Source organism: Salvelinus alpinus, chromosome 30 (assembly GCF_045679555.1).
Source record: "Salvelinus alpinus chromosome 30, SLU_Salpinus.1, whole genome shotgun sequence".
NCBI classification, from domain to species: Eukaryota; Metazoa; Chordata; class Actinopteri; order Salmoniformes; family Salmonidae; genus Salvelinus; species Salvelinus alpinus.
Window position 1 is genome coordinate 9,290,240 of NC_092115.1, and position 14,376 is coordinate 9,304,615.

The 14,376-nt window shown below is 42.8% G+C and overlaps 1 protein-coding gene across 2 annotated transcripts in view; it reads right to left on the minus strand.

Moving 5' to 3' along the window:
- nrbp2a (nuclear receptor binding protein 2a) overlaps positions 1–14,136 on the minus strand; it is a 57,777-nt gene extending 43,641 nt beyond the window's left edge. For both annotated transcript variants that reach the window (XM_071376897.1, XM_071376896.1), the window contains exon 1: positions 13,646–14,136. In XM_071376897.1, coding sequence (XP_071232998.1) covers positions 13,646–13,762 — 117 coding nt within the window. In that variant the 5' untranslated portion in view covers positions 13,763–14,136. The remainder of the gene's footprint in view (positions 1–13,645) is intronic.
- Between the last annotated feature and the right edge of the window lie 240 nt (positions 14,137–14,376).

Below are 14,376 nucleotides of genomic sequence, written 5' to 3' on the forward strand. Positions count from 1 at the left end.
TGTCAACTGCGTTTATTTTCAGCAAATTCAACATGTGTAAATATTTGTATGAACATAAGATGCAACAACTGAGACAAACTGAACAAGTTACGCAGACATGTGACCAACAGAAATTGAAGAATGTTTCCCTGAACAAAGGGGGGGGGGGGGGGGTAAAAATCAAAAGTAACAGTCAGTATCTGGTGTGGCCACCAGCTGCATCTCCTTCTCATGGACTGCACCAGATTTGCCAGTTCTTACTGGGAGATGTTACTCCACTCTTCCACCAAGGCACCAAGGCACCTGCATGTTCCAGGACATTTCTGGAGGGAATGGCCCTAGCCCTCACCCTCCGATCCAACAGGTCCCAGACGTGCTCAATGGGATTGAGATCCGGTCTCGTCGCTGGCCATGGCAGAACACTGACATTCCTGTCTTGCAAGAAATGACGCACAGAACGAGCAGTATGGCTGGTGGCATTGTCATGCTGGAGGGTCATGTACGGATGAGCCTGCAGGAAGGGTACCATATGAGGGAGGAGGATGTCTTCCCTGTAACGCTCAGCGTTGAGATTGCCTGCAATGACAACAAGCTCAGTAGGATGATGCTGTGACACACTGCCCCAAACCGCGACTCGTCAGTGAAGAGCATTTTTTGCCAGTCCTGTCTGGTCCAGCGAAGGTGGGTGTGTGCCCATAGGCGACGTTGTTGCCGATGATGTCTAGTGAGGACCTGCCTTACAACAGGTCTACAAGCCCTCAGTCCAGCCTCTCTCAGCCTAAGCACTGATGGAGGGATTGTGCATTCCTGGTGTAACTCGGGCAGTTGTTGCTGCCATCCTGTACCTGTCCTGCAGGTGTGATGTTCGGATATACCGATCCTGTGCAGGTGTTGTTACACGTGGTCTGCCACTCCGAGGATGATCAGCTGTCCATCCTGTCTCTCTGTAGCACTGTCTTCGGCGTCTCACAGTACGGACATTGCAATTTATTGCCCTGGCCACATCTGCAGTCCTCATGCCTCCTTGCAGCATGCCTAAGGCACGTTCACGCAGATGAGCAGGGACCCTGGGCATCTTTCTTTTGGTGTTTTTCAGAGTCAGTAGAAAGGCCTCTTTAGTGTCCTAAGTTTTCATAACTGTGACCTTAATTGCCTACCGTCTAAGCTGTTAGTGTCTTGACGACCGTTCCACAGGTGCATGTTCATTAATTGTTTATGGTTCATTGAACAAGCATGGGAAACAGTGTTTAAACCCTTTACAATGAAGATCTGTGAAGTTGTTTGGATTTTTACAAATTATCTTTCAAAGACAGGGTCCTGAAAAAGGGACGTTTCTTTTTTGCTGAGTTTATTTCCTTTTTTATACCTTCGAAATATATACACACTTTTTACATTTAGTGCAACATTAAATTACTTCACCAATCAATCAGTGTGACTAGATCAGCTTGCTGGAGCAGGTCATCTATAGTTGTTTACATGCACTGGACAGACAAATGTAGGGCACGAGATACGACTGAAATTTGAGGGTGGGGAGAGAGCAAGAGAGGGTGGAGGAGGAGGCTTGGCTTGAAGTGCTGGGCATCTTATGACATGCATTATCTGAATTAGGCCCACAGAATTATACCTACGGAGGAGCGGCTTCTATGAAGGAACTTTGAATGTCTTTGAACTTCAGAGAGTTGGCTTGACTAACGTTGGACCAGAGCTAGCTAGCTAACAAGTGTGTATGTGCAGAGCAGCACCAGAATAAAAGCCAATCTTTAACTAGCGTTGGAAAAGTTAATCCATTATTCTCTCTTCCTAATTTTGATTCTGAGAAACCCCCAATATTGCATTATTTTACACGACCCATTTACAAAATGTAATTCCTTTGTTGCAGTGTTACATTGATCCACTTTGGCTGAAAAGCTTATAGAAGAATGTTAAAGTGCCCTTCAAAGTGGTTATTTCTTGCCCACTTTTTGGCCATAACCTTCATACTGGTTGAATCAGGCAGTAACATCAAGCTCACAAAGCATGCAAGTTCCTGTACAACATGATGTGACCCGCATGTCAACAAATAGCAATTTGCCACAGTAAGTCACTGGCTAATTATCTCAGGCAGGCTATCACAGTCACCACAATTCCTAGTGGTTCCCTTTGCCAAGGAATGCATTGTGCCAGAGAACTCAAGCAGTAAATTAAAACTGTTCAGCTCACTTTAACAGGATTTGGGTCAATTCCATTTCAAGTCTGTTAAAGTCATTTGTTAATGAAACATTTGTTAACCAGGGAACATGTCATAACGCGGTCACACTCTACCTGAGAGTTCAAGCGGCCCACCGGCCAGCCCCCCTCCTTTTGACACGTTATCAGACTGTCTGCAAGCATAAAGGCTTACTGCGGTGTAAAAATAAAACTACACTGAACAAAAACAAAACATGCAACAAAAGGATTTTACAGAGTTACAGTTCATATAAGGAAAATCTGTCAATATAAATAAGTGGTAATTATTGGAGGCCGGTTGGACGGCCAATTGTCTAAAACATTATTGGAGGCTGCTTATGGTAGAGAAATTAACTATACAGCGCTGGTGACCTGACCGTGTGGCGCAAGGACAACAACCTCTCCCTCAACGTGATCAAGACAAAGGAGATGATTGTGGACTACAGGAAAAGGAGGACCGAGCACGCCCCCATTCTCATCGACAGGGCTGTAGTGGAGCAGGTTGAGAGCTTCAAGTTGCACGTCACCAACAAACTAACATGGTCCAAGCACAAGTTGTGAAGAGGGCACGACAAAACCTATTCCCCCATCAGGAGAATGAAAATAATTGGCATGGGTCCTTAGATCCTCAAAAGGTTTTACAGCTGCACCATCGAGAGCATCCTGACGGGTTGCATCACTGCCTAGTATGGCAACTGCTCGGCCTCCGACCGCAAGGCACTACAGAGGGTCGTGTGTACAGCCCAGTACATCACCGGGGTCAAGCTTCCTGCCATCCAGGTCCTCTATACCAGGCGGTGTCAGAGGAAGGCCCTAAAAATTGTCAAAGACTCCAGCCACCCAAGTCATAGACTGTTCTCTCTGCTACTGCACAGCAAGCGGTACCAGCGCGCCAAGTCTAGGTCAAAGAGACTTCTAAAAACAGCTTCTACCCCCAAGCCTGAAGACTCCTGAACATCTAATCAAATGGCTACCCAGACTATTTGCACCCCCCCCCACGCTGCTACTACTCTGTCATTACCTATGCATAGCCACTTTAATAACCCTACCTGCATGTACATAATTACCTCAACACCTTGTTATTTACTGCTGCTCTAATTATTTGGTGGATATTTTCTTAAAACTGCATCGTTGGTTAAGGGCTTGTAAGTTGTATTCGGCACATGTGACAAATAAAGTTTGATTTGGTGGACATTACTGCAGTCAGCATGCCAACTGCAGTCAGCATGCTCCCTCAACTTGAGACATCTGTGGCATTGTGTTGTGACAAAACTGCACATTTTAGAGTGGCCTTTTATTGTCCCCAGCACAATGGGCAAGTTCGTTAACAACAAATTCTTATTTACAATAACGGCCTACAAAAAGGCCTTCTGCGGAGACGGGGGATAAATCTTGGCAAAAGAGAAATGCTCACTAACAAAGATGTAAACAAATGTGCACAACATTTTAGAGAAATAAAGCCATTTGTGCATATGGAACATTTCTGGGATCTTTTATTTCAACTCATGAAACATGGGACCAACACTTTACATGTCGTGTTTATATTTTTGTTCAGTATAATGACAAGTCACAACAAGTCACGTGAACATTACAGTGGAAGCCACAATGTCATTCAAATTAATACAGGAATCCCTTGGTCATCTTGAGGGCTGTTTGCCTCGATATGGATACATTTTCAAACATTGTCCTCCACACTCTTCCGTCCCCTGATAGGCATTTACTCTCATTGTTGGCGTTGATTAGATTAATTTATTATAATTTTGTGTCTTTGGGGTCATGTCTTGAGGCAGCATCTGCGGAGGCTGTAGAGTAACTCAAACCTCGGACACATTTACCACATTGGGACGGTATGAAGACAGTGGCCTAGTTCCTGCAACATTGTAAAAATCTCATTTCCCTTCAATAAGCCTTGAGATAAAAAGAGGAGATACTTCCTCCCTCAACATCTGACTCCAGCTCATACGCTTCTCCTGATCCTGAAGCGCTCAGCTCATATGTAGAGTACTGAGTTACTGTTGGCTTGCACAACAACCCAACCTAGTGTTTTGGTGATTTACAGGTCTCTCTTGTACCCAATATTTTCAAAGAAAGGATCATATAAAATATTTAATAATTGTGTACAGGCTACCAAAAAACATCAAGGGTTACAAAAATATATATATAAAAAAATAACTGTTCTATGCAAAGGCATTTCCGATAGCAACCATATAATATCATGTATTATTCCAGTGGTGTAATATAGTAATATTGTCCACCTTAAAAAAGGATTTCTGTATTCTCCATCATTGGAATAGCAGCTCTTGCAGCAGGACTCTTCAAAATGTCTCTTTTGACGATGTCCTTGAGAAGGCAGTGATTATTAAGTGCCATTCCGTCTAACTCAAAATATTACGGTAATTCTTGGCAAGTCACGGTGCACTGTTTTGTAGACACAGTGACATATCTCACAGGACCCATCACTATTGACTGTAAAGAATGTATTCGGCGTGTGGTTCCGGTGTGGTAGAAAAGATAATATTGATGTTCAACCTCAAAAGATGGGCCACATTATTGATTGACCCGCCCGACCTTGGTGTCACGGCAGTTATCTGGAAAGCAACTGTACAGTACACTTATAGCTCACTATAAACCAGCCACAAACTTTAAGCGATGACTCATGCATCACGTGTGTTTAGCTGGGCCAGAGCCTGGCTGTGACAGAAGGCAAAAAAAACATACATACATATTCCTGGGGGGAAAAAGGTGGATCTCAGCTACAGTGGTGACAGATCTGAGAAGTAAGATTTTGTTGAAGAGGTCTTAAATTTTGGCTTTAAAAAAAAAAAAAAATCTACTTTCTAACTGGCGTAGAGGAAAAAATAAAAAGAGAAACTGGGTGAAGAGCTCTCCCATATTAGGCCTCTCAAATTACCATGAAGATCATGGGTGTGAGGCAGTAGCCTTCTTTACTGTTGAACAGACCATTATCAGAGATTCTTTCAGACCTCTCCCATGTAATTCTCTCTGAGTATCAGCTCATCCCCTCGGGCAGACCCTATAGGGTCGCTAAGTGTAAGCTGAACAGGTATAAGCATCCTGCACTGCCATGTAACTTCTCCCTCCAATCACTTACATCCCTTTGCTGGCCCCCCCTTCTTATTTTGGGGATCCCCCCTTGAATGTGACGGAAAGGGAGCATTTTGGGGGAAGGATTTTTTTGGAATGGAATGCAGCCCAGGAGAGGGGTGACATGCTCTTGCAAAGTCTAAAGAGAGAGGAGGCCTGACCAATCAGTGGACCAACCAGTAGTGGTGTATTCATTAGTCGGATTCCGTTGCAAAAACGCTCTGTAACGGAAACTGCTTACCGTTTACTCTATGAACCAACCGGCAGCAAACGAAACGGGGAGGGACCTATCTAAATTTGGCCAATATAACAACTCTTGTTTCCGTTGCAAAACATTTTCCAATATAATTTGATGTGTTTAACACTTTTTTGGGTTACTACATGATTCCATGTGTGTTATTTCATAGTTTTGATGTCTTCACTATTATTCTACAATGTAGAAAATTTGTAAAAATAAAGAAAAACCCTGGAATGAGTAGGTGTGTCCAAACTTTTGACTGGTACTTTACACACCAAGCCATGAACATGAGTGACTGACAGGTTTTCAGTGTAAATTCCCATGGGTGCAAAGTAACACCACACACTCATGGTATACGTTTACAAGTAGTGGCTAGAGCGTATTCCGCCCACAAAGCCCAGAGTTTAGAAACAAGTAAAAACGCCCACGTCCGTTGCCTTTCCAAGAAACCTGGGGAGAAGAAAAACACAACAGGAACAAGGCCATCCATGTTGCAACACAGATGTCTTTCTGGATGTGCTTTTCGCTGGCAGTGAGCCGAGAGGGTGACAAAGGACAGAAACCCACGCCGGGCTTGCTTTTCTTTCCTAAAGGGAGCTATTCAGGTGTAAATAAGCTGGTTGTCCTCAAAAGATTGCGGGTTCCAGAAAAACATAATAGGAATGTTATCTTATTGATGTGGTTCCTGATACGATCTGATAATCTACACACACACACCATCTCTGGAACTCCTCAGGATATGCTCGTGACTAGAGTCATATCGTCCAGAGGCGAAGAAGAGCTCTCCCATATTAGGCCTCTCAAATTGCCATGAAGATCATGGGTGTGAGGCAGTAGCCTTCTTTACTGTTGAACAGACCATTATCAGAGATTATTTCAGACCTCTCCCATGTAATTCTCTCTGAGTATCAGCTCGTCCCCTCGGGCAGTCCCTATAGGGTCGCTACGTGTAAGCTGAACAGGTATAAGCATCCTGCACTGCCATGTCCATCAAATACCTAAAAATCTTTTTTTTTTTTTTACCCGAGCTGTGTTACTGAGCCACTGACAAAATGTGTCAATGCAGTTGTGTAATATGTATGTGGTTGTACGACGTGTACAATATCTATGACATGGGTAACGTGCAATGGATTAATTTTTTTTATTTATTTTAAGTTGAGTGTGTAATGTACAGTGTCTAGTTTATATACAGCAGTACTGTGTGTCTAAGACAGTTTTCGCCTCGGGACATTAAAGTTCTTCCTATCCTGCTGTACCACTTAATGGAGGGTTCAGCCAATCTATATATATATATATATATATATCTGTGTTTGGGTGAAATTAATGTTACGTTGAGTTGTCTATATTAGGTCAGTTGTGACATCATCTACGATAATCCGTTATTTAAATTTTGACACTACCCATGTTATATTGTAAATACAGTCATACTTACATTTTTTTTGTCATTTAGCAGACGCTCTTATTTATGCTGAGCGATTTACAGGATAAATAAGTGCCATGGTCAAGGGCACAGATAGGTGGGGGGGAAGGGCTATACTATTGTGTACATATCAGACCTCTTCTATTACTGTTTTTTGTTATTTGACTTGTTGTTTTTGACTATTGTACTGCAATGTTGAGGGAACTACAAGCATTTCACTGCACCTTTTACACCTGCTGTAAAACTGCGTACACAACATTTAAATGGTGTTATTATTTGATTAGATTAGCTAGCATCGTGTCCTGAATTCCGATTAGTTAACATTTCCCTGATATTAGGATTATCGTGGGATGCTGCATCGACTGGCCTACATAGGACAACTCAAGGTACGGCTAAAAAAAAATTGGATTAACTAACTCCGGTGTCAAACATCTAATAAAATTACCTGATGTTACTTTGTGATGACACAGATCAGAATATAATCATAGTATCATAATCTTGGGCTATGGGTTGAATACCATGGGATTTTTTTGCTGTGACGTTTAAGCCATCAATTGAACCCTTGCAACAAAAAAACATACATGTATCTGTTAGGGACAATTTGAGTGATATGACATTTGTAGAGATATATATGAGTATACTCATCCAGTTATATCTATAAAACTAGAAAATGTCATATCAACACATTTTCTAAACACAGATTTAGGTTCTTAGTTTCAAGGTTTCAATTGCCAACCTTACTAACTACTACGGGTATAATTCATGCTTGTTTTAACACTGGCAAACAAGCAGGCCAGGGACATTTTTTTGGGGGGTAGCTTTATAAATCACATCAGATACAGTAAATGGGCTAAATGGTTAGAATACCCATGTAAATACCAGCTAGGACATTCAAGAGGACGTCTGGAAATGCCTTCAAAACGAGCCGCTAGGGGAAACAGCGAGTGCCATAACCATCAAGTAGACCTGGGTGTTGCGGTCGGGGTTGGACAGGTGTCATCCCATGACTCTGGATCAGAAGGTTGCGTGTTTAATCCCAGTCGTGTACACATTTTATTTTTATCTCTATCCCAAACCTTAACCGTTTGGAATGAGTGCCTAAACTTAACCCTTAACTTTGAAATTAGACGTTTGGAGAAATTGAATAACACAGGAGCAGCAGTAGCAACAAAAACACTTTGAAATGTCTAATTCTGCATTAAGACAGCTTGTTGTTAAATACACAATTCTTAAAATGTTCAATAAAAATGTTTGATGCGGTTTTGAAGTGAATTTACCTAACATTTCAGGTGATCCAAATGACTTCATTCCTGACATGTTCATCTCTCTTAAAAAAGGTCCCATTGTATTTCCCAAATAGTGATGTTCTATTCGCAAAAAAGAATAACTTAAGTTTTCCCCAAATAAATGAAAATGCTCCCCATAAATGTGTATCCCCTATACGGTAGAACCTACAGATAGGATGTTGCTTACAGTACTGCATTTATTCCAGTCTTAGAGACAAAACCTAGAGCCTAGAGTCCACTACAATGATTATAGCACGAGGGCTTTCCTGATGGAAAGTTGAAGGTTACCTCCAGACATAACTCATGCTTTTGTCACAGCTATGACTCGGGCAAATGTGGCTCGCTCTGCCGATCGACTGCCAAAAGGGAAGATTAGACTAAGGGAGCGAGTGTGTGCCAGTTTAAGAGTCTGGCTCAGTCTCTATGTCACTTAAATTTCAATAGAGTCCACATTTGAGAGGATTAAGCAAAAATAAAATAAAATAATGTCTCAGTTGCAAAAATTTGTGTACACTAACCATTTGAAAAGTTATGAATTTACTCTGAACACCCACATCAAATGTGAACAGAGAGATGGCCTCATCAAGCCAATGTCCTGGAAAATGATCACAGTGGGATTTGCGAAAAGTTTTATCTACTCTCATTTAATTCGCCCCGGCCCAGCCAGACATCCCTCCATCCGTTCCGAGATCAGATCCGCCAGCTAAATGGTAGTCTTGTGACGCTGCGCGTTTTGCCAACATTCTACCAACAAGGATTTCTATTGTGCCAATGTGGTGCTTTCTGTTGACTCACATGCTAGTGATGACAGCATCTTCCTGAATTATTGAATGCATTTGGAAACATTGGGAAACATTAGCAAAAGTAAAATTGTCTATGCATCAGCTGCGTGCAAAATGTAATTATATAAGTTCATATATCATCCAATGTACAAACTCTGGATGACAGATCAACAAAAAAAAACTAGAAATGTGTATATAGGCTGCCTGTTCTGTATGAGACTGTCTTAGAGACAGTTACAGCTATACATTGGCAGAGGAATGTGGGGTTTCCTGTTATGTCGTGTCAGTCAGTACTTTCCAGAGTCACAGTATACAACACTCAATCATTCATTTAATTGCAGGGTACCCTATAGGACATTGACCGGTTGTCTAAACTGTAAGCTTTGTAGATAGCTATAAAAAAAAAATGTAAAAAAATAACTAATTGCCATGGTAATTTGCCGACCCCTCTATAGCGCAAAGTCTCTGGAAACAGTATGTCAAAATATGTGGAAAAGAGAATAGGCAAACATAATTGCAGTCATTTATTATAATAAATAACATAATTGCAGTCTTTTATTGTGTTGGATTTGTCTTTCAAATCTGACCAATGCTGAACCCTTGTCAAAGTTGACAAAAGGAGGGCTGATGCCCCCCAAGGGCTAGGTGGGTATACTGCCAAGGCATAGGTAGGTATACTGCCAAGGCATAGGTGGTTATACTGCCACGGGCTAGGTAGGTATACTGCCACGGGCTAGGGAGGTATACTGCCACGGGCTAGGGAGGTATACTGCCACGGGCTAGGTGGGTATACTGCCACGGGCTAGGGAGGTATACTGCCAAGGGCTAGGTGGTTATACTGCCAAGGGCTAGGGAGGTATACTGCCAAGGGCTAGGGAGGTACACTGCCAAGGGCTAGGTGGGTATACTGCCAAGGGCTAGGGAGGTATACTGCCAAGGGCTAGGTGGTTATACTGCCAAGGGCTAGGGAGGTATACTGCCAAGGGCTAGGGAGGTACACTGCCAAGGGCTAGGTGGGTACACTGCCAAGGGCTAGGGAGGTATACTGCCAAGGGCTAGGTGGGTATACTGCCAAGGCATAGGTAGGTATACTGCCAAGGCATAGGTGGGTATACTGCCAAGGCATAGGTGGGTATACTGCCAAGGCATAGGTAGGTATACTGCCAAGGCATAGGTAGGTATACTGCCAAGGCATAGGTGGGTATACTGCCAAGGCATAGGTGGGTATACTGCCAAGGCATAGGTAGGTATACTGCCAAGGCATAGGTGGGTATACTGCCAAGGCATAGGTAGGTATACTGCCAAGGCATAGGTGGGTATACTGCCAAGGCATAGGTGGGTATACTGCCAAGGCATAGGTGGGTATACTGCCACGGGCTAGGTAGGTATACTGCCAAGGGCTAGGTAGGTATACTGCCAAGGCATAGGTGGGTATACTGCCACGGGCTAGGTAGGTATACTGCCAAGGGCTAGGGAGGTATACTGCCAAGGGCTAGGGAGGTATACTGCCAAGGGCTAGGGAGGTATACTGCCAAGGGCTAGGTAGGTATACTGCCAAGGCATAGGGTTAGGGTGGTGTACTGCCAAGGGCTAGGTAGGTATACTGCCAAGGCATAGGGTTAGGGTGGTGTACTGCCAAGGGTTAGGTAAGTATACTTCAAAAAAACTAGTATGTGAAGTTTACAATAGAAATAGACATTGATTATTAGGCCTTTTCTATGTAAAGTCTTAATCATACTGGGTCCTAGCAGGAGAACAGTACTCCAACCAGCACTGTAAAAGGTATACCGACATAGAGAACAGACATTTTACGAAATACAAACTGGGGTTTCATGCCTGGACGAAAGATGGAAACACACTGCCCATGAAAGCAAAAGAGAAGAGGCTAATGTTGGTAATCTGTTGTTTCCACCAGGACACATTCATTGCAGTTTCCTCATACTCTCCGTCTCCTAGAAACCACAAGCCTCCTCATAAAAATCTAACAGGCATTCCTCAGAGCGACGGCACTAAACATATTGAGTGGAAAAACTCTGCAAACAAACCTGGCTTTCAGTCTCTTTGTACAAATGGCTTGTTCTAACACGACACACCTTGCCCTAAACCCCCTTGACACACACATACAAGTATATAGGGGAAACAGTGTCATCAGTACGTCTTGACACAGACTTTATGGCAGGAGAACGGACTAGTATGGTATCATAGGTGCCGAGTTAGGGGGTGACTGGGTCAGACAACCCCCATTATCAGACACATGTTTAAACATGATAAGTTTGTATACTTAAAAAAAACATGTATCTAGAGAATGCAATGGGCGAACACAAACTCAGAAGCCTTGTGTAGATTGCATTGTGTAAAAAGTTACCCACCACTTGGTGATTTGATTGACTGGACAATCATTGGCCCATATTGGTATGACCATGACTTTGTTCAATTGTCAGAGCACCGAGTAAGCCTACAGGACCACTGCTGAATGTTAAAAAAATATGTGAGAAAACATTGAAGGGAGGAACGAAAACCTGTAGCTCATCAGCTCTCTAAAGTTTTTGCAACGGAGGCCTATACTATGGCTACACCCCCTTCACCCAATGTCGATGACTGCGCGACGCCTATATGTGGTATGCTAGGCCCCTCATAGTACTTCAATCATAGTTATTGGATTTCACAGCGAAGTGTCTGTCTACGTACATAACACATTTCATCACCCAGTCACAGGTACCTCATTTGCCAAACCCCAGCCTCACACCTAACCCCTATGCTGTCATTGTCTGTCAGGGGGAAAGTTATCTAGTCAGTTGCACAACTGAACGCATTCAACCGAAAATGGGTCTGCCGCCTCAATCAGAGAGGTGCGGGGACGGGTGCTGCCTTAAATAAAATCGACGTCCATGTCATCGACGACCGAGAAGCAGGTGTTGTTGGGGGGGGGGGTTAACTGCCCTGCCCAAGGCCAGAACAGCAGATTTTTCCACCTTGCCAGCTCAGGGGTTCAAACCAGCGACCTTACTGGCCCAACGCGCTTAACCGCTAGGCTACCTGCCACCCCCATCTACACAGCCAGGCCAAAATGATTCCCAGTCACTGCAGAACAGCACTGCTACATTAACCGTACAAGAAGAGAAGCTCATGATGCTAACATCTCTGAAGCGGAAAAAGAAAAAAAGAAGTGCAATCTGTAATATTTACTGCTGTTCGATTGTCACTTCAACACCCAATAGCCTAATTTAAAACTATCGAGCCGGGCGAGAACGTGCTACTCTCAAAGGATGTCTCCCATTTTGACGTGGAAATGATTTTTTCCACACAATTGTTGTTGTCCATATCTTGCCAATGTATATACTTTGTAGACATGTTGTGTGTTCTGCTATTTTCCCATGGAATCCTGTTACGTCCGTTGTTGGAATGAGACCAAGGTGCAGCGTTGTAAGCGTACATCTTTCTTTATTAGATGAACACCAAAAAAATAAAAATAAAATATATATATATATATATAAACGAAAGCAATGTTCTGCAGGCTACACAGTAACTAAACAAACTCAAGATCCCACAAACTAAGGTGGGAAAAAAGGCTGCCTAAGTATGATCCCCAATCAGAGACAACAATAGACAGCTGCCTCTGGTTGGGAACCATACCCGGCCAACAAAGAAATAGACAAACTAGAAGGACCACCCAAATCACACCCTGACCTAACCAAATAGAGAAATAAAAAGGCTCTCTAAGGTCAGGGCGTAACAAATCCTACTTGGATGTTTCGATGCATCACAACAAATTCAAGTGGATAAGGGGCAACTTAAGATTGCATTCTTCAATAGTCAATGTAATAAATGCCTCCTGAGTTTAGTAAAAGCGTCGTACCCCATCAGAGCCCAAACGAAGCATGTTTTGCTCCATCTTTGTAAAACAAATTAAATATATATAAAATAAAATTAAACACTGTATAGCCTCAAAACAAGGTTAAAACTATCTCATGGATGGTCCGTCTTTGCATCCATAGCTTTGTCAATTTGAGATGTTACATTTCTTCAGCCCCATCCTTTAGCTATTTACCAAAACAGAGGCGGGGTACAGATTTCCCCTTTAAAGACATTGTGTGTTTGAGGTACACATGTTCTCCATAGATCAACAGATCTTCAAAAGGCCCGAAGAAGCAGTTTACCTATCAATTTGATATAATAATCCTATATTCTGTGCATCCCAAACAATGTCTTAAGAAGGGAGATCTTACTAAAATTAGTTGGACTGTTTGGAAGGCGCTCTAGACATATATTCATAATAAAATGACAAATACAAAATATGACAATGGCTATACGTTTCTCTAAGTTACTTGAAAACAGCCAAAAGAAAAATCATATGTTAGAATGTTAAGATTTTTTTTAAGCTAGCTACAACATTTCAGGCATTACAACATACACATATTTAGCAGAACGGACATGTTTCGCTGTCACGTAAGGCCAGTGGAACAGAACAATGTATAGAGCTGACATAATTTAATCTGCAACATTGTAGCCACCTGGACGTGACCCTTATTGCGCAACTGAAGAGTTCGGCATTCATTGGCGAACTAAAAACAAGCTGTACATTGCGCATGTGTCATCCACGAATTGAACAACTATCTGAGAAATACAGTACCTGCTCCTTTCTCTTCTGCCAGCGACCGCAAGGGCTTTCTTCCAAGATTTCACTCTCATCCTCGCTCTCTTCCTCTTTCCCCCGACACCCCGAAATATTCTCCTCGGACATGGTCATTTCAATCCAGTCAATCTCCCCCCCCCCCCCTTTTTTTTTAAGGAACGCGCGTTTATAAACTCAATTCCTATGTTTAGCCTACCAAGAATAATCCGATTTGCATAGGTTGCAAGATGTAGAAACGGTTACGAATTCAACGGTTTAACCTGCAGTCCGTGTCGTCCTTTCAATCCATATCCAACAATCAAATGAGTTGTCAAAACAAGCGCATTCCCCTAAGAAAGAGCCAATAGGGGATCTTCTAGGAGGTGCTGCAACACGCACAGCCGCCGCTGGTCTGTGCTTGAAGTAAAAGCGGGTGGTATGCCACACTATACAGTCATTCCATAGTGGCCTCTGCGGCTTTTTGTAAAAAAAAAAAAAAAAAGAAGATAAATGGGAAGATCTCAATCGTTCCTTCTCGTGTCCTCTCCCCTCGTATCCTTCTCAAAACCCATTGGATGACAAAGTCAGAGGTCCCGCCGCTCTGACTTTCTCCTCCAATGGATTTTGAGAAGGATACGAGGAGAGAGGACGCGAGGAGTGTACAATTGAAATGGTACCATTATTTCCTTTCCGTCGGACTAGTTTCTGTGATCTTTGGCCACTTCCTGAGTTTTTTCTAATGTAAATAC